We start from the raw sequence: 19,221 nt of genomic DNA, 5'->3' as shown, positions 1-19,221 counted from the left end.
TGCGCGTGCCGGCTCCCAGGGAACAATTGTACTGGTGTCTGTATAGACGCCAGTACAATTGCAGCTCTGACCGCCGGGCCAGAGCGACGTCAGCAGCGTGACATGTCATGTGATCACGCTGCTGACGTCACTCCCCGGCGCCCAGAGTGCTCAGTGAACGCTCAGCGCTGGTGGTAAGTGTGCTCCAATGTGGAGCTGAAGAAACCACCGAAGATGGGGGGTGTTAATGTGTGGCGATGGGGTTAATGTGTAGTGGGGTTAATGAGTGGGGATGGGGTTAATGCGTGGGGATGGGGCTAATGGATGGGGGTTAATGTGTGGGGATGGGGGTTAATGAGTGGGGGGGTTAATGAGTGGGAATGGCGGTTACTGTGTGGGGGGTAAAGAATGGGGATGGGGTTAATGTGTGGGGGGTTAATGAGTGGGGATGGGGGTTATTGAGTGGGGATGGAATTAATTTGTGGAGGGTTAATGAGTGGGGATGGGGGTTGTTTGGGGGGGTTAATGAGTAGGGATGGGGTTAATATGTGGGGGATTTGGAGTGGGGATGGGGTTTCATGAGTGGGGATGGGTTAATGTGTGGGGGATATGGAGTGGTGGGGGCGCCGAACCAAATTCTTGCCCCGGGTGCCAGGAAACCTAGATACGCCTCTGCCACCCAAGGCGCTTACGGATGCTTCGATACTCCGTGCCATCCCCACAGGGATCCTGTTCCTGAACACGTGCCTCCTTTCCTATCTCTGAAAAGGTCAGATGCGGGTCCACTCGCACCCGCTCTCGCAGGGCTTGTTTTGTCAGGGTGTCTCTTAACCAGGTCACTAAAAGGTCACGTAATGTTACATCCACGGTCCCCACACTGACCCCATCCTTCCTTTCAATGGCCACAAACAATTCCTGCAAAACATTCATATATTGCGTCACTGTTTCCCCCTCTTTCTGCATGCAACTAAACATCCGGGTTCTCAGTTCTCCCACATCAGTAGGGTCCCCATGGGTCTGTTCTAAGCTCTGTAACACCCTGACGAAGGTGTTTCGCTGCCCCGGGGGCCTCAACATTGCGGAATCCCGGGCCTCCCCATCCAACGCCATTAGGGCCACTTCTGTCTCTAGGTCAGGGGTCAGCGGATGCATCCTAAATAGCCCACGCATTCGCTCCGTCCAGTTCCACAGCATAGTATTGCTGACGGAGCACGTGGGTAAATTGCTCAGCATAGCCCCCAAGGATAGGCTGGGCCAGGGCCCACCGTTGCCCCCCTTGGCCCACACCACCTTCGCTCAGAGAAAACATCCTGCCGACTACGCCAAATGTAGTAATCGCAGGTACGCGGGATGCAGTGACGAGGCGGGAGGAACTTTAAGATGTAACTTTTATATGTATATACCTATAGGGGCTATCTTGAGCAACCAAACAAGTTAACAGCAGTTATCCTTGCAGGGATCAACACAAGAATACACTAGCAACACAAACACGACTAACCCGGCAAAGACCGGTCACTATAGGGCCGTGGTATGGCTGACTACGGGTCCAGAACGTTAACTACGTGTCACTTATCCTCTCTGATGTCCGGCAGAGCGATGGTCGATGATGCTTTAGCGTATCAGCCGCTGGGCCCAGCCAAAGAGGATTTGGTGGAGACTTCGGGCGTTCCTACGCCCCGGCGAAGTGGGGGCACAGCAGGCCCCTGAAGTTTCTCTGCATTGCACCTCCGCGGGCGGCAGCAGACAGGCCGCAACTGCGGGCTGGAGTGGAGTGGCCTCACCCGTGGGGTGGAGTCAGGCGTCGGCTGCCGTGGGCGGGAGCCGGCGGGCCGCACCCACGGCGTGGAGCCGGGCGTCGGCTGCCGCAGGCAGGAGCAGCCGGGCCGCACCCGCGGGGTGGAGTTGGGCATTGTCTCCCTTCAGTCTCTCCCGTCGCTGCTCTACTCTACTTGCTCTGGCGCCCTCTAGCTTCCTCTCTTCTCCTCTCATGCTGCGTCGACCGACTCCTGCTAGCGTCCTCAGCCCCTTTTATAGTAGCTCCTCCCCCAACCTTTCTAGAAGTTTCTGCGGTCCATCTCCCAATTGTGTCCCCCGGAAACAGTCTCCCTAGGAACCTTGGTGACGGCCCGAATACACAGCGGGGACACCTCCTCCTACACAAGTTTCTCGCAAGTGTGACGCTGGCCTAATGGTTTCTAATACAGATCTTTGTGGTCCTCACTGCTCCCAGTACTGATACTTGCGGTTCAAAGCTGCTCCCAGCATAAATCCCTGGAGTCCTCACTCCTGAATTTATACCATTTAGAGCATTACCATTTACAACAAATATTTGTTTCCAATCCCATTAAGCAAGGTTTTTTTAATACACATGTGCATATAATAGCACCTAGTCCTTATTTCTGAAGCTTAAGTTCAAAGTTGTTGGGTAGAACAGTATCAAATGCATTTGCAAAGTCCAGATATATCACATCAGCTGCAGGGCCAACATACAGATTTTGCACTCTTTGGTAGGCAGAGTCAGAGGTCACATATAAAGGCACAGTGGCATTGTACATCACTGGCTCTGCCCTATGTTGTGCCAGGTTATGAAAGGAAATAGCAATCCGGGACTCCACGTGAGGCAGTGATACAGTCAGGACCAGTGTTGGAGGAGGAGGAAGGAACTGGGCAACTGCCCAGACCCCCCCCCCATTCACATGAGGGCCCACAGCGATGACAAGCAGAAACTGCACTGATAATACAGCAGTGCTATCAGCACAGCAGAACCTTTGGTAACCTAACAGTTGGCAAGGGCTCTATAGTATGTGGGGGCACCATGTATACATATGTGGGCGTTGTGGTTTGTATACAGTCTGTGAAATATGCCTGTCTGAACCTGAACTTAGACACGCAACACCTCACTTTTTTTTTTTCTTTAAAGTAGTGTGGCTTCACTAGAATGGCACGTAGGTAAATTATGAAACGTCCTGTGTGCTAAAATGTGCCAAAATTTTGGACCAAACTCATGACGGAAGGTAAGTCAATAGAATACGTATTCTAAGCTTATACAACCCAATGCTGCACCAGAATCAGGAAATCCAGAATGCAAGAAACAAAAAATAATTTGCTTTTTCTTGTGACTTTTTTTTTTTTTTTTTTAAACATTACGTGCTGTAGATAATCAAGTATACTCGTTGCTTGGGTGTCCTCCGAGTATTTTGGCATGCTCGGAGATTTAGCTTTCGTCGTCTCAGCTGCATGATTTGTGACTGCTAGACAGGCTGAATACGTGTGGAATGCCTCTTTGTTAGGGAATTCCCACATGTATTCAGCCTGTCTAGCAGCCACAAATCATGCAGCAGAGACGAGGAAAACTAAATCTCAAAGCACACCAAAATACTCGGAGGACACCCGAGCATGCTAGGGGACACCCGAGCAACGATGCTACTCGCCCATCACTACGAGGTGTTTTTTTGTCGTGTTTCCTCAGACATTAAAATTTGATATATAAAATCATAAACTAAAACAACCCCTTCAGTGGAAGCTGCAGACTAACAGAATTTTATAAGAAATTGTGTGTTTTGATCATTAAGCCATCCTACTGCTGGAAATATTTGTACTTTGCCTACAGATAGGCAATGGTCACTAGATCTGCAGAGACTCATCCACCGTGATCACAAGGAGCACCGAGGACCCAGGAGGATTTGGACAAGCAGAAAAAAAAAAAGCATTTTATTATGTGCACATGTAAACAGGTTTATTCACAGACAATTATTTTTTTCCTATTTGTTTGCAGTTTGTGCAATACAGCATTAATAAAACAGTCATGTAATCGGTACAGAGCATAAACAGAAACAAAACTTTTTTATAGCACAAACTATAAGCTTATCTAAACATGCATCGACACACACAAATGTATATAGTCACTTAGAATTGTTCAGCTTTTTTTTTTTGCCATGAAACCATCTGATCAATGTTCTCACTGATGGTTTAACAAAAGTGGTATAAATGTGACAAGAACATGCAAGTTGCTTCCAAGTCTACAAGACGATCAGTTCGGATCAGGAGTTGACACCATTGGGTTCCTTTTTCTCCATGCCTGGATGCCAGCGACATGGAATCCGCTTCATGGTGTATCCATAAATTCCCCAAGTCTTGGTTTATATAGATATGAAAAATCTAAATCTCAGCATCCACTAAATCATTGCTCCATGCAACGCCAAAGAGCTCAGGTAGTGTCCTGCGTAGGGGAATCTTTATATGAAGAACATCCGCACAGTATTGTATGTACACATCCGCCTTTCTTATGTTGCTGGACTATAAGTGGCTTCTCACCATGAATGTACATGGAGCACAGACCATGGAGAAAAAAAAAATATATATTCAGAGGAAGCACAATGTTTGCTCCATGGATAGGACCCTCAAGCACAGAATGATCCAAATATCTCATGGTCGTTAATAGGTGCACAAGGGGGTTTCTTTTGACGGAACCCAGGAAAAAAAAAAAAGTTTTTTTTAATTTTTTTATTTAGAGAATTATATTAATAAAAAAAATGTAAGTGAATAATTAAAGCGCCAATTCATACTTAAGCAACTTTACTATAATGTAATGTTCACAAGAGGTTCACAAAATATATACAAAATATTTAATATATAAATGTAACAAATAGTGTTTGACAAAAGCAAAAATAAATGACGGGAGTGCATCATGCGAGGGCATTTGCATTCACAGGTAGAAATCTGCTTCATGTTGCCAGCACACAAATTCATAATTTTTTTAAATTTTTTTTCTTATTTTCTTTAACTTTTTTCCACCTTTAATTTTTTTTATCATAAACTAAAAAGGTTACATAGAATATTTCAAAGCTTTTTTTGTTGGACATTTTAAATTCTGATCTAGGGGACAAAACAAAACAAAAAAAATGTTGTATCATATACAACGCACAATGTATGCAGATATGGAACAGCCAGTCTTCTCTGAGCAGGGCAAGTGGTCTTATTCTACAGAAAGTGAACCTCTGGTTTCCTAAATTGAACAAATAAAATATACATAAAAAATATCATTATCCGCTGTCTTAACACTATTGGTGCAGCAGTGGAAATGACTAAACAAGAAGAAGTTCAAAAATAAAGGGCTTTCTCCATTTTTAGATGTAGAAATTCCTCATACTTGGTGGCTAGTGCCACTTCAACATGTCAAAGAGGTCAAAAGAGAAGTTATCCCGCCTTAAAATGGAGCGATGAGGTCATCATTAAACGTCTGATCTCATCTCGGGGTTAAACCATCTTTACACATTGAAAGATCTGTCCATCCACCCGGACTACGTTATGTATATAGCGACATCAAATCTCGCAGGGATCGGCTGATTTTTCCATAAAGTCATTCTGCCCAAGATTTTTCTGGCCAGGTTAAGAAATTGAAAAAAACAAAAGTAAAAAAAAAAAAAAATGGCCAGGTGCTTCCTGCTTTGCTTAGCAAAGTGACAATGTAGGATTAATCTGGTTGAGGAAAACCTGTAGAAAAAGAAAAATGAAGATGATAAAACATGTCAGGACAAAGGGACGTTCATTGAGAACACCAACCTTGCCCCCCACACGTGCTGTGACTTCACTAATTATTGTAAAATAAAAAAAAATGAAAGCACATGTAAATTAAGTGGACTAGGAGAAGTTTGTAGAAAATAGAGAAACTTGTCAAATTGAACTTAAAAAAAAAAAAAAAAAAAAACACAAAAAAAAAAAACCCTGAAAACAAGTTGCCCACTAATTTTCCCCCTAGCAAACCTAGATACCCACAAAAACTTAGGGTGAGTGCACACAGTGCGGATTCACCTGCAGATTTTTCAGCACGGATTTCCAGGTAAAACTGCAGGAAAAGTGACCTGCGGTTTTCCCCTGCGGTTCGACTCCTGACGATGGAACAGGTGCCAAACCGCTGCGGAATCCACAGAATGAATTGACATGCTGCGGATTTAAAGCCGCAGCAAATCCGCATCATGTGCACTGCGGTTTTGAAATCCCATTGGCTAACAAGGTACTGTACATTGCTTGCGGAAACCCGCTGCGGATCCGCAGCGTGCGCACATACCCTTACTCCATGTTGCTATAATATAGAGCCAAAGGTGCTGAGCTGATTGATATAGACTTGTGGGAAAATTAGTGTAATTTTTATGTCATTATTCCTGCGCTTTTTATACCTAGGAGTCCAGTGGGAGGACCTACTTTACGCAGAGTGATTCAAGGATGGCTCCCTGGATTCCTAAGCGTAGAAACTGGTGACAAAAGTACAAGTTTTTCGTTCATAATTATTCATTTCTGCAATCTATGTAAATTTGCTTTGCGCCTTCTGCTCCATGATCTGCTGCCTATATTTCTTGCAGGTCAAGGGTTTTGTTTTTTCTTTTTGTTTCCCACCAAAGCAATGTTTAATGCCTCTTGCCCTGTGGATTTTACCTACTTTTAGCCAAGACCAAAACTCTGGTGTTTAATGAAAATATTTTTCTTCACTGTAGATCGTTCTCCTGTGTGTGGCCTTCCTGGTTTATTATATAGTCATACATATAAACTGTATTTCTACGATTATAAAATATTCCAATTGGGGATATAACTTCTTAGCGACTCCTGTGATAACTCAGCGGCTGCCGGTACAATCTACCGTACAGCGCATTTATGTAAATTTACTAGTTAAGTGATGAATCTTCTTGACAGGACATGAATATCACAGGTAAGGGTGAAGCACGATTTAACATACCACTTCTTTATAAGCGCTGAAAAGACCTCTATATACAGACCCATTCTTTTGGGTGGGTGATCAATGTCCTGGCTTGGTCAGTGACTGGGAGCAGACCTTCCTCCGGGGAGTACTAGGGTGAAGGAATAAGTACAAGTGAATATACAGATTTATTAGCATCACTTATTATATGTCTTATGTGCTCTATAGGATTGTTAACTAGTCAGTCACATAGCAGAAGCACGCAGACTTTGTAGGTAGGAAAAACAGTTGAAACCAGAAGTTTATACACAATATCAAAAAAGACACATCTGCATGTTTTCCCTCAATATCTGACATGAAATCAGAATAAGTCTTTCCCATTTTAGGTCATTTAGAATTACCATAATTCTTACTGCAAAGTCAAAAGTTTCCATACACTAAGATTACTATGCCTTTAAATAATTCTGGACTGGCCATATGATGATGTGTTTGGAAGCTTCTGATAGGGTTTTTGGCAACATCCATGTTAGAGACACACCTGGGGATGCATTTTAATGCACACCTGAAACACCTTCTTTGTGTAGCATCACAGGAAAGTCTAAAGAAATCAGACAAGATATCATGAAGAGAATTGTGGACTTGCACAAGTCTGGCTCATCCTTGGATACAATTTCTAGATACCTGAAGGTGCCTCGTTCATCTGTACAAACAATTATACGCAAGTACAAACAAGGGAATCTCCAGCCATCATACCGCTCAGGAAGGAGAGGAATTCTGTGTCCAAGAGATGAATGCGCTTTGGTCCGACATGTGCATATCAACCCAAAGACAAAAGCAAAACACCTTGTGAAGCTGATGGCAAGAGCTGGTAAGATTGTGTTAGCATCCACAGTGAAACGAGTACTGTAGCAACCATGGCTGAAAGGCCACTCTGCCAGGAAGAAGCCATTACTCCAAAAGAAACAAACAAAAAAAAATATATTTACATGATTGCAAATACACACAGGAACAAAACTTAATTTTTGTAGACATGTCCTGTTGTCTGATGAAACTAAAATTGAGCTTTTTGGGCATAATGACCATCGTTACGTTTGGAGGAAAAAGGGAGAAGCTTGGAAGCCTAAGAACACCATCCCAACGGTGAAACATGGGGGGTGGAAATGTGGCGCCCCCAGGAGTATGGTTGCCACAATGGCATTGCCTTCCTCCAGGGAGGGCGATGTCATGCTTGGAAGCAAGGAAGGGTCTCTCTGACAGTTAATCATTTACATGCAACACAGTTCCCATTCCAGGCCAGCAGAGGGAGGATTGGGGGAGGAGCACACTCTGAGGGCCAGGAGGGGAAATAGTTAGTGTGAGGAGGGCAACGAGTGTAGACGTGTGGAAAGAAGCTGGAGGTTGAGCTGAGGATAGAGAGCTCCCTCCCAGTGAGAGCACATGATCTGGAGCCTGGTCTGCACAGTTGTATGGATACTGAGGGTCCTGCAACAGAAACCAGAAGAATAGGAAGCTGTAAATGCTCTATTCCCAACTAAGACTCGGAGGCACAACAGCGACGGGTGAGCCAAGAGAGATAGAGGGCTACAGCTGTCTGCCATACGAGGTAGTTCTAAGAGACAATAAGGAGGAGGAACTTCAGTGCAACACTGTACTGCATGTACCTCAAGCCAGTGCTAGGAAGGAGACTACACAACCCATCTGAGAGAGATTCCCGAGTTGCTTCCAGGATGGCCTGCTCCTGTGCCATCTGTAATCAGGACCCTGGACTGCATTTGCCAAGTAAAGGTAAAGAAACCGCACCTTGTTGTGTCCTTGCCTCCTTCCTGCAACATCCTCAGCACTACTACATCTTTGTGCCAAACACTGCACCTTCTTCCTAACCCTTTATCTACACTGCCCTGGGACAACAGCCCTACCTGTGGAGGGCTACATCATTGCTGCACTACACCATCTGTCCCAGAGGATCTGTCTGCAGCGTCGGCTAAACACCTCCCTTGCCGAACACCACAGGTGGCGTCACAAATCACTTATAAACTTTATTCCCAACTCACCTTTTACATGGGCGCCCAGGGCCACGGACCAGGTCACCGCTGCTGTGACAACCCCCTCAGAGACCGGCCCGGTATCGAGTACCCCACAGCCCTGGGAGGGCGACTCAAACATCATGTTGTGGGGTTGTATTACTGCAGGAGGGACTGGCGCACTTCACAAAATAGTTGGCATCATGAGAGAAGATTATGTGGCAATATTGAAGCAACATCTCAAGACATTAGCCACAAAGTTAAAGCTTGGGCGGACATGGGTCTTCCAAATGGCCATAACTCAAAGCATACTGCCAAAATGGTAAAGTGGCTTAACGATAAAGTCAATGTTTTGGAGCAGCCATCACAAAGTCCTGATCTCAATCCTATGGAAAATTTTCGGGCAAAGCTGAAAAGGCCGGTACGAGCAAGGCGACCTACAAACCAGTCACACCAGTTGTCAGGAGGAATGGGCCCAAATTCCAACCAACTATTGTGAGAAGCTTGTGGAAGGATATCCCAAATGTTTCACATAAGTCATTCAGAGGTTTTTTTTTTTTTCGCATTTTTGTTTTTTGCTGCCCTTCTTCCCAGAGCAATATTTTTTTTTTTAGGGGAGGGGGGGGGGGGGGGGGTAGTGGGAGTCAAACATCAGCGTACTATTACACCCAATGTCTGAAAGTTTACATAGTGTCTTGCGAAAGTATTCGGCCCCCTGGAACTTTTCAACCTTTTCCCCCACATACCATGCTTCAAACATAAAAGATACAAAATATTAATTTCTGGTGAAGAATAATCATCAAGTGAAGCACAATTGTGAAGTTGAACGAAATTTATTGGTTATTTTTAATTTTGGGGAAGTGCAAAAACTGAAGAGGGGTGTGCAATATTATTCAACCCTTTAAACTTAAAACTTTGTTGTGCCACCTTTTGCTGCGATTACAGCTGCAAGTCGCTTGGGGTATCTATCAGTTTTGTACATCGAGAGACTGAAATTCTTGCCCATTCTTCCTTAGTAAACAGCTCGAGCTCAGTGAGGTTGGATGGAGATCATTTGTGAACAACAGTTTTCAGCTCTTTCCACAGATTCTCGATTGGATTCAGGTCTGGACTTTGACTTGGCCATTCTAACAACTGGATAAATTTATTTGTGAACCATTCCACTGTAGATTTTGCTTTATGTTTGGGATCATTGTCTTGTTGGAAGACAAATCTTCGTCCCAGTCTCAGGTCTTTTGCAGACTCCAACAGGTTTTCTTCAAGAATGGTCCTGTATTTGGCTCCATCCATCTTCCCATCAATTTTAACCATCTTCCCTGTCCCTGCTGAAAAAAAGCAGCCCCAAACCATGATGCTGCTACCACCATGTTTGACAGTGGGGATGGTGTGTTCAGGGTGATGAGCTGTGTTGTCTTTACACCAAACATATCGCTTGGCATTGTTGCCAAAAAGTTCAATTTTGGCTTCATCTGACCAGAGCACCTTCTTCTACATGTTTGGTGTCTCCCAGGTGGCTTGTTGCAAACTATAAACGACACTTTTTATGGATATCTTTGAGAAATGGCTTTCTTCTTGCCAATCTTCCATAAAGGCCATATTTGTGCAATGTACGACTGATGGTTGTCCTATGGACAGACTGTCCCACCTCAGCTGTAGATTTCTGCAGTTCATCCAGAGTGATCATGGGCCTCTTGGCTGCATCTCTGATCAGTCTTCTCCTTGTTTGAGATGAAAGTTTAGGTGAACGGCCGGGTCTTGGTAGATTTGCAGTGGTATGATACTCCTTCCATTTCAATATGATTGCTTGCACAGTGCTCCTTGGGATGTTTAAAGTTTTGGAAATGATTTTGTATCCAAATCCGGCTTTAAGCTTCTACACAACAGTATCACGGACCTGCCTGTTGTGTTCCTTGGTCTTCATGATGCTGATGGTGCATCATACAGAACCCTGAGACTATCACAGAGCAGGTGCATTTATACGGAGACTTGATTACACACAGGTGGATTATATTTATCATCATTAGTCATTTAGGACAACATTGGATCATTCAGAGATCCACAATGAACTTCTGGAGTGAGTTTGCGGCACTGAAAGTAAAGGGTCTGAATAATATTGCACGCCCTACTTTTCAGTTTTTGAATTTCCACAAAAATTTAAAATAACCAATAACTTTCGTTCAACTTCACAATGGTGTCCCACTTGTTGATGATTCTTCACCAATAATTTACATTTGGTATCTTTATTGTTTGAAGCATGATATGTGAGAAAAGGTTGAAAAGTTCCAGGGAGCAGAATACTTTCGCAAAGCACTGTACATTTCATTAGTATTAAAAATGCCTTAAAACATTCTCTCTCATCATTCTGGCACTTGACAAATTATGGTAATCCTAACTGACCTAAAACGGGAAAGGTTTATTCTGATTTCATGTCAGATATTGAGGAAAAACATGCATGTGTGTCTTTTTATATAGTGTATGTAAGCTTCTGGGTTCAACTGTAGATGAGACCCTGTAGAGTCAGATTAGACAGCAGAGATAATGAGGTAGGTGGTTCCTTGCAATTTAACACCCCCCCCCCCCCCCCGAGATCAAATTATCCCCTTTTCTATAGATAGTATTTCAGGCATAACCCTCTTTACATAAATACTACTGCAACCTCCTACCACTCTCGCACACATGCAATCTATCCTCAAGTCTGCTGCCCAACTAATCCACCTGTCCCCCGCTATTCCCCAACCTCTCCCCTCTGCCAGTCCCTTCACTGGCTCTCCAGAGACTCCAGTTCAAAACCATAACCGTGACGTACAAAGCCATCCACAATCTGTCTTCTCCTGGTACTTTCCTGCACGCAACCTCCGATCCTCACAAGATCTCCTTCTCTACTCCCCTCTTATCTCCTCTTCCCACAATCGCATACAAGATTTCTCCAGCGCATCCCCCCCACCACAACATATCAGACTCTCGCCTACCATGGAAACCTTCAAAGAGAACCTGAAGAAATACCTCTTCCGACAAGCCTACAACCTGCAGTAACCACCGATCCACCAAACCGCCGCACGACCAGCTCTACCCTCACCTACTGTATCCTCACCCATCCCGCTGTAGATTGTGAGCCCTCGCGGGCAGGGTCCTCTCATCCTGTACCAGTCGTGACTTATATTGTTTAAGATTACTGTACTTATTATTATGTATACCCCTCCTCACATGTAAAGCGCCATGGAATAAGTGGCGCTATAATAAAGAAATATAACAAATTACAGTATAAACAAAAATCTCTACAATTTTCGGTTCCTCCGCATTTTCAGCTTTGCTTGCCCGTCCATGAATGAAAACACTCATTTAGCTCACAGAGCATTACCAAGAAATGTCTGTGAATGTAAACAGATTGTAGCAAACCCCCCCCCCCCCCTAGAGAAAGGTGAGCAGGTGGTGATCTATTCAGCTCACAGAGCACTGCCTAGACTGAACATAACCGGATCCAGTCCTCGACTCAACGCAGGATGCCCTGTACACGGGGTCTGCAACCTCCGCATGTAAACACGATGGTTCTCATTCATAGACCGCAAACATCTTGAAAATAAGAACCTGATAAATAAAATATATTAAAGTGTTGCAGGACATTAAGAGTGATTAAACCAGAAGACTCCTTTAAGAAGAAGTGTGTTTATGGAGGTCAGAAAGCCACACTTATGGAATTATCAGTGGCTCTATGCACAGAGAAGAGCCAGAGGCACCGCCACTGGAGTGCATGGAAGCTCCTAACCTTGGTTGTACCAATGCACAACAGTAACCACCAATACATGAGAACCAATACATGCTATAGTGGAAGTTACACATAAGGCCGCCTACCTGATAACCTTGGAAGAAATTCAAAATCTCTTTAACGCCAGAGTTGTAGGCCAGTCCTTGCATGCGGACCACTGCACCGCCGTTGTGAGGGGGGATACTGCTGGCACCGGCTGTGGCTGGGAAGAATCCAAGGTTGCTTGGAGAACCTGGAGGGCTGAAGAATGGAGAACACAACATGAATGAGGGAGAAAAAAAAAAAAAAAAACCTTATTGGACATTTCATTCATATAAAATATCTGCTGTCCCTCCATGACCAGTGAATCCTAATGTTTACACAAGAGACTCATTAATCGGTCAGCTTCAAGGGAAATCCCAATCCTCATTTCTAGAATGCTGGCCTTTAGGCTATGTGCCCACGTTAGCGTTTTTTAAACGCTCAGAAAACCTGACTCCTTCCCAGAATCCGCGCGTTTTATTTCCGCGCGATTTTTGCACAAAAACCCCGCGTTTGATGCGTTTTTCCCGCGCGGTTTCTGGAAATATTGGAAATGGCTAAAAACGCGGAGCTATGCGGAAATTAATGAGAATGCTGCGTTTTTAGCCGCCAAGCGTTTTCTAAGCATTTAAAAACGCATGCATTGGCACAAAAAGCCAAAAATGCATTAAATTTAATGGGAAGCTTCTTTTAAGCGTTTCTGCAGCGTCTGATCCGGCTCAAACACTGCGGAAACGCTTACAAAAACGCAACATGGGCACACGGCCTTAAAGTCTTTGGTCATTCTGGAGATCTCAGAGGGTCTTTATGCTCTTCACATGGCTCTTTATAACTTGCACTGTAGGAAAATGCTGATGCACCACCAGGGGGAGCACAGTATACAGATTTACTGTTATATTTAGGAGCATCTTACTGCATAGGGGTGTATTCAGCCAGCTGGTGGAGGCATCTAGATATACTTTTATTCTGCAATTTTCAGGTTGTCATCTGTTTACCCCAAGGGGCACCAACATACTTGGAAACCCCTTTGTAAAGACTTTTGATGCCCCCATGGCTCCACATTACATTTGGTGCCTACTTCTACAATTGAAGGCACAGCGCTTTTCTCTTGCCTAAAAATTAAATTTTGGGGCAAGATGCAAAGTAATGTAAAAGCCTACATAGGCTAAAAACAAAGGGTGGGCTTTACTAGAAAAAAAAAAAAACAAAAATGAGTAAAAAACCCTTAGGGACAATCTTACTTCAAAGTCAGGTAGCAAAACCACCACAAACATTCATATACCCGTCCACACCTTACAGAGCGAATGGCAAGAGGAAAGTGTGAGAATGTTATTTTGCCTCTAGTCAAATGACCCACATTCATAAAGACAGGTGCATAAGGAAACAAAAAATTGAGTTCGGCCAATTAGTAAGGAAAGGGTAATGACACCTATGCAGATAAACAAAAAAAAAAACCCTAGCAGTAGTCAGGATCGTTCAACCACCTAATGTGTATGGTGGGGTGGATGGTGGGAAGAGGCATACTCCCAAAAATCTTTCGGGGAACATGAGGATGGGTGGTTGGAATTCAATGCCGTAGATCTTAAGATACACAATTTCTCGTGTATGGGGTATTGGCAGAGATCGCCATCAGCCCAACAATCGGACGGCTCAGCATTTCATGGTTGAGATGGGAATAACTCTGCTGATCCCGTAATTCCACCTCCAGTGATAGGAGTAGAGATGGAAGAAGCCCTCTACTAAATTTTAGTTCAGCAGCATCTGTGTATTTATCAAGAAATACATTTAAAAGGGATATGTTGTGCATGGAATGTTAAAATACTGGAAAATTATAGAATTTAAAGTCTTTCTCAAGATCGATGCTCGCCGTCACTGACTGTGAATCTTCATCGTTCACCTTTGTGGCCAGACAGAGCTGTATCTTGTAAGGAAGCCTCAGAAAGAAAAAAAGTGTATTTAAAAAAAAAATAAAAAAATAAAAAAAAGATTGTTGCGTAAATGGAGAGTTATCCATTTTTTTGCTGAAACTGTAATACCTCCAAAGAACGCACCACCAAACGAGAAGGTCTACTGTGTCCTAAGGTCTACCACGCCCCAGGAGCTTTGGAAAGTCTCCTACATAGGCAACATTCTTTGCTCTGTACAGAAGCTGCAGACCTAAGAAACAAAGCCTGACCTTGCACACAACTATCTTAACTCCAGGGCAACAATTTGGCAGGTTGAAAGATCTTACTCGTTACAGAAGCCTTTACTGCTGGAGATTTATTGCCGCTCGCTCACCCATTAACCACCACTGCCGCCTTATGCCCTTGAATTTAAATCTCCAGGGTACGTCCCACTGCACACAAACCCGGGGGGGGGGGGGGGGGGGGGTGGGCTACTGTAGGTGCACAGTTGTAAGTTTAAGCACTACAAGTCCCAGAGCCGTAATCGATCGGTGATACCCATAGTGCATGCATAGCTAACCTGTCGTCGGTGCCAGTTCACACTGTTCCTGGCCATTCGTACCTTGGGTAGTAAGCAGTGTAGTTCATGAAGAGCTGAGCGCCAGCTGGGTAATACGCTGCCGATGGCTGCAGGGCACGTGGATTGAGGAGTAAGGAAGGCTGGTACAGGGCCGCTGCATCAGTAGGAATGACGGCGGTGGGTGCTGGAAAGGTGTATGATGGAGGAGACAAACCTAGAGGAAGAGTGAAATGCATCTATGAGAGAAGAATTCTGGCACAGGGCATCTTTGTTTCTGTAGAGGAGGCCCATGAAATGTAATAGCCCAAGCAGATTAAGGGGAATCTGTCAACAGGTTTTTGTTATGTAATCTGATAGCAGCATAATGTAGGGGCTGAGACCCCCGATTCCAGTGATATATCACCTGCTTGTCTGCATGCTGTCATTTTGACACAACCCTTTTTTCACCAACTGCAGATGCGTGGTTGGACCAGGAGGCACGAGACAACTAGTCATCTAGTGATGATCTCCTGCTGATAAAACACTGACTTTATTGAAATAGCAAAAAACAGCCTAGTGACACATCGCTGGACTCAGAATCTCTACCCCTACATCATGCTGCACCTAGATTACATAACAAACAACTGCTGACTAATCCCCTTTAATTTTTATTTTTCAGCCATCTACACTGTGAAATGGCTGATGAATTCTCAGCTGCCGATCGTTGGCTGCAGAATTGGTTAATGTAACAAAAGAGGCGATAAAGAAGATTTTGCAGAATTTTTAATAAAACCCAATTGCAAAAATGATTTGTGGCCCATTTGCATGCATTTGAATTAAAAGAAAAAAAACAAAATAAACAGGGGTTGTCCACCACCTTTGGGGCCCAATTTTTAAATGCTACATTCACCTTTATGCTTTCATTTTTACATCCATAAAAATGAATAATTTTCTCCAAAAATTAAAGGTCTTCAGTTTTCGCAGCTAGTTTTTTTCTCAAGTATTGTTTTTGTCAAACTGAAAAAGGAAGATTTTTTTTTCGTTGTGGACTGCAAACCGATGAGAGAAACATTATCTGTAAATGTAACTCTGGAGGATTGTCCGCGCTCTAGAAATGTCTGTTTGTAAATACAAATACTTGTATTCCCCATGAAAATAGCTTTGGCTCATCTTTTCTTAAAGCCTTGCGCCACTACTCTGTTATTACTCCTGGAAAGGTATAAAAGGCCAACTGGGCGTTACCATCCCTATTGTCGCACTACTTCATCGACATGGGATATGTAAAAATTTTTACTATAGTCACAAATTTCCTAAAACAAAAAACAGAAATGACAAACAAAAATGAAATAATGTAAGGGCAGGCTGGATGGATCGGGTGATCTTTTTCTGCTGTTGATCTTGCATGTTTAACCCCGATGCGCTGAACAGGTTGGGTGGCGACTGGATAACAGCAGCGACTGAAGCCAGCTCCAGTTGCTGCTATTTAGCCATTAAGTTGCCGATCTTGATGCACTCAAAGCCCAGCCATACTACAAGCTCCGTAGCAGATCGGGTTTTGCAATTTATAGCACAAAGTTAAGAACATTGCAAAATATGATGAAATTATCCTGTTTTTGTGATTGTGTCGACCACTGCCAGCAACTCCAAAAAATAAAAATAAGGAAATGTGAACAGCCCCATAGACTATACAGGTACAAGCTCCTTCCATGAAAAACAGACCGATTTTGTAGCCAAATTAGCTCTTAGAAGAATGGAGGGGGGAAAAAAAAAAATTTTGCAAAAAAAAAAAATGCTGCATAGTTTAAAGATTTTATTTTATGAGCAAAGTTAGCTTCTAATCAACATTGTAATCATTAGATCGTTGAATAATATTAAATTGCACAAGTGGGGGTGTTAAAAAAAAAAAAAAAAAAGGAGAATAAAACAAAAGTAAATTTGAGAAATTTATTCCAAGATCTATTAATTAAAAAATTCTTTTTCCAACCATATCAGCTGGACATTTGTCACAAGCATTTAGTAAATCACTTTCAAGCTCCTTGAGAATTGTTTTTTCATGGGGAATACTAGTAAACAAAAAAAAAAAGTAAAATAAAAACCTGCTATGTATGAGGAATCACTGTGGAAGTGGGAGACACTATCTTCCCTCCTCCCTTCACCCCTGAAATCGAATGCTAATGCTATGAAGGTATGAGACCCACAGGGCACACACCAGAACCTAAAACAGGAGTCAACTTGAAAAAATAATATACAACAGGAGAGCTCAGATTGCTGAGACTGTCAGTCTTCCAGATAACTTCCACAGCTCCGTTTAAAATTACAGCTCTACAAAATAATTGTGGACTACGGACCCCGAAGCATAACTACGGGTGAGTACAAGTCTCGGTGCCTCAAGGGGCCCATTCTGGCTGGAGCCCCATATATCCTCTCCATGTCCATCAGGAAATTGCATAGAATGCAATTCCTCCTCGATATACTTTAGTACAATATGGTTTTAAATATTATGGTTTTAAATATTAAGTCATTAGTGACTCCTTATTTTTCATTGGCAAATCAGTAGCAATCAAATGAGAATCTTAAAAACATATGTTTTTCTAAAGATTTATGTAAATATTTTCAATCGCGTTGTGAATGAAAAGTTATCGAGTGTCAGCGCTCCACACATGTTTATTTTAATAAATACTTCTAATTCTGGAGCTTACTTTTCCTATAGCTCTGAATTGTGCAGTTCCTCCGGTACTCCTTCTGAACACTCATGAACAAATGGGTGGAGTTTCCATTCCTGTTGCAAGGGGGGTGTGTCTCTACATAGCAAATGTCAGCCCTGAGTGGACAGTCAGGGTACACAGGGACACACCCTCAACTGGTAACACCCAGTTGTATATTCAGTCATAAAAAAAATTTTTTTTAAGAGGAATAACGGGAACGGAACACCACACAAGTAACACCAGAAATATTTCCTTGGGAAAAGAAACTAGCTTAAAAAAAACAAACAGGCATTTACTAAAATAGACATGTAAGGATTAGCAGCAGGTCCTTATTGAATTGCAAAAAAAATAAAAAAAATAAGATATATACTTATTCCGGTGACGCAGCACTAGTCGCTCCCAAGATCAGCATTGAAGATAGTAGAAAAATGAAGTAATTTAAACAAGAAAAATCAAAAGATGCAGTTTTGCCTCTGCTCCGGGAGAAAGCTTCTAGACAAGTAAAGGCACTTAAAGGGGAACTAAATCCAAACCAAAAAAAAATTTAAAATAGAAATAAAAATAAAAAGAGTTGCTCTTAAAAGGGAATCTCCTGTTTATATTTAAACAGGGTACTATAACAAGCAAGAAAATTAAGTTTATAGTCAGTGACCTACTGCCCATTAATAATCCACAGTCTATCGTCCGGTCCCTAGACAAAAACGAGGGTCAGGAGATACACATCAATGATCAATCGCTACTCCAACCTTAATGGACTTCCAGGGAAATGACAGCACGTGTTTTACTGTGGGTTTTTCAGTGTATCATGGTGTTTAAAAAAATAAAATTATACAGTACATATATATTTTTGCTTTATTTTTAAACTGATGGACTAAAAAAATTGGGGAGGAAATTTCCAAGGGGAGTGGTACTGGAGGGGAGGAATTAAGAAAATCCGGAAATCCAGTAGTTCCGCCATATTTTTTTGTGTGTGTGAAAATGGCAATTTTGTTGTAAGAGTCTCTAAGATTATGGTGGTAAAATATTTCCATCTTTTACTACAAAAAAAAATAAAAAATTGGCTATAGACCAATAATGTTAGTGTGTTTAGGTTGATAGAGCTTTTTTGTCGAGCAAGCTGTAGTCTGCAGTTTTTATCCTTGCCACTTGGGGTACATATAATACTGACCTTTTAATTCCATTTTTTCTGATAAGATGTGTAAAAAACTCAATTCTGACAATTTGATTTTTTTTCCCCGTTCCGTAATATATTCTATATGATTGCACATACATACCAAACTGAGGCTGAGGAAGTTTCTTGGGAGTAATTCTTTATATTTCTTTATTTAGATTATGGAAAAAAGGGTGGGGGGGGGATCGAGTGAAAGTTATACTTGATCGCCTATACAATTCAGTACTGAAGTCTATTGCTTGCCCCCCCCCCCCGCAAGGAAAAGAGAAATAAAGGGGGGGGGGTCTCATGGCAAAACGGGCCCTAGTGCTATAATATATATGATAGTCCAGGTCAGGTGGAGGCCACTGGTCAGTTATGAATGGGTTTTATCTGGCCATAACCAGTTTATTGGCGCCCTTTTTAAAGGTTTTTAATTGGTCCGG

At 42.8% G+C, this 19,221-nt stretch overlaps 1 protein-coding gene across 5 annotated transcripts in view; it reads right to left on the bottom strand.

The window, feature by feature from the left end:
• Positions 1-3,675: 3,675 nt before the first annotated feature.
• Positions 3,676-19,221, bottom strand: part of ESRP1 (epithelial splicing regulatory protein 1) — a 79,786-nt gene continuing 64,240 nt past the window's right edge. For 3 of the 5 annotated variants that reach the window (XM_073550395.1, XM_073550397.1, XM_073550396.1), the window contains exons 13-16: positions 14,984-15,155; positions 12,541-12,694; positions 6,750-6,821; positions 3,676-5,472 (exon numbers count right to left, since the gene is read on the bottom strand). In XM_073550395.1, the coding sequence (XP_073406496.1) occupies positions 5,431-5,472; positions 6,750-6,821; positions 12,541-12,694; positions 14,984-15,155 (440 nt within the window). In that variant the 3' untranslated portion in view covers positions 3,676-5,430. Of the gene's footprint in view, positions 5,473-6,709; positions 6,822-12,540; positions 12,695-14,983; positions 15,156-19,221 lie in introns of all 5 variants that reach the window. The other 2 variants (XM_073550398.1, XM_073550399.1) reach the window with 1 other exon arrangement.

This window comes from Dendrobates tinctorius, unplaced genomic scaffold (genome assembly GCF_039654945.1).
Source record: "Dendrobates tinctorius isolate UK_male_01 unplaced genomic scaffold, ASM3965494v1 ptg000165l, whole genome shotgun sequence".
Classification (NCBI taxonomy): domain Eukaryota; kingdom Metazoa; phylum Chordata; class Amphibia; order Anura; family Dendrobatidae; genus Dendrobates; species Dendrobates tinctorius.
The sequence above is the reverse complement of the archived record's forward strand: the minus strand, read 5'-3'. Positions and strand labels throughout refer to the sequence as shown.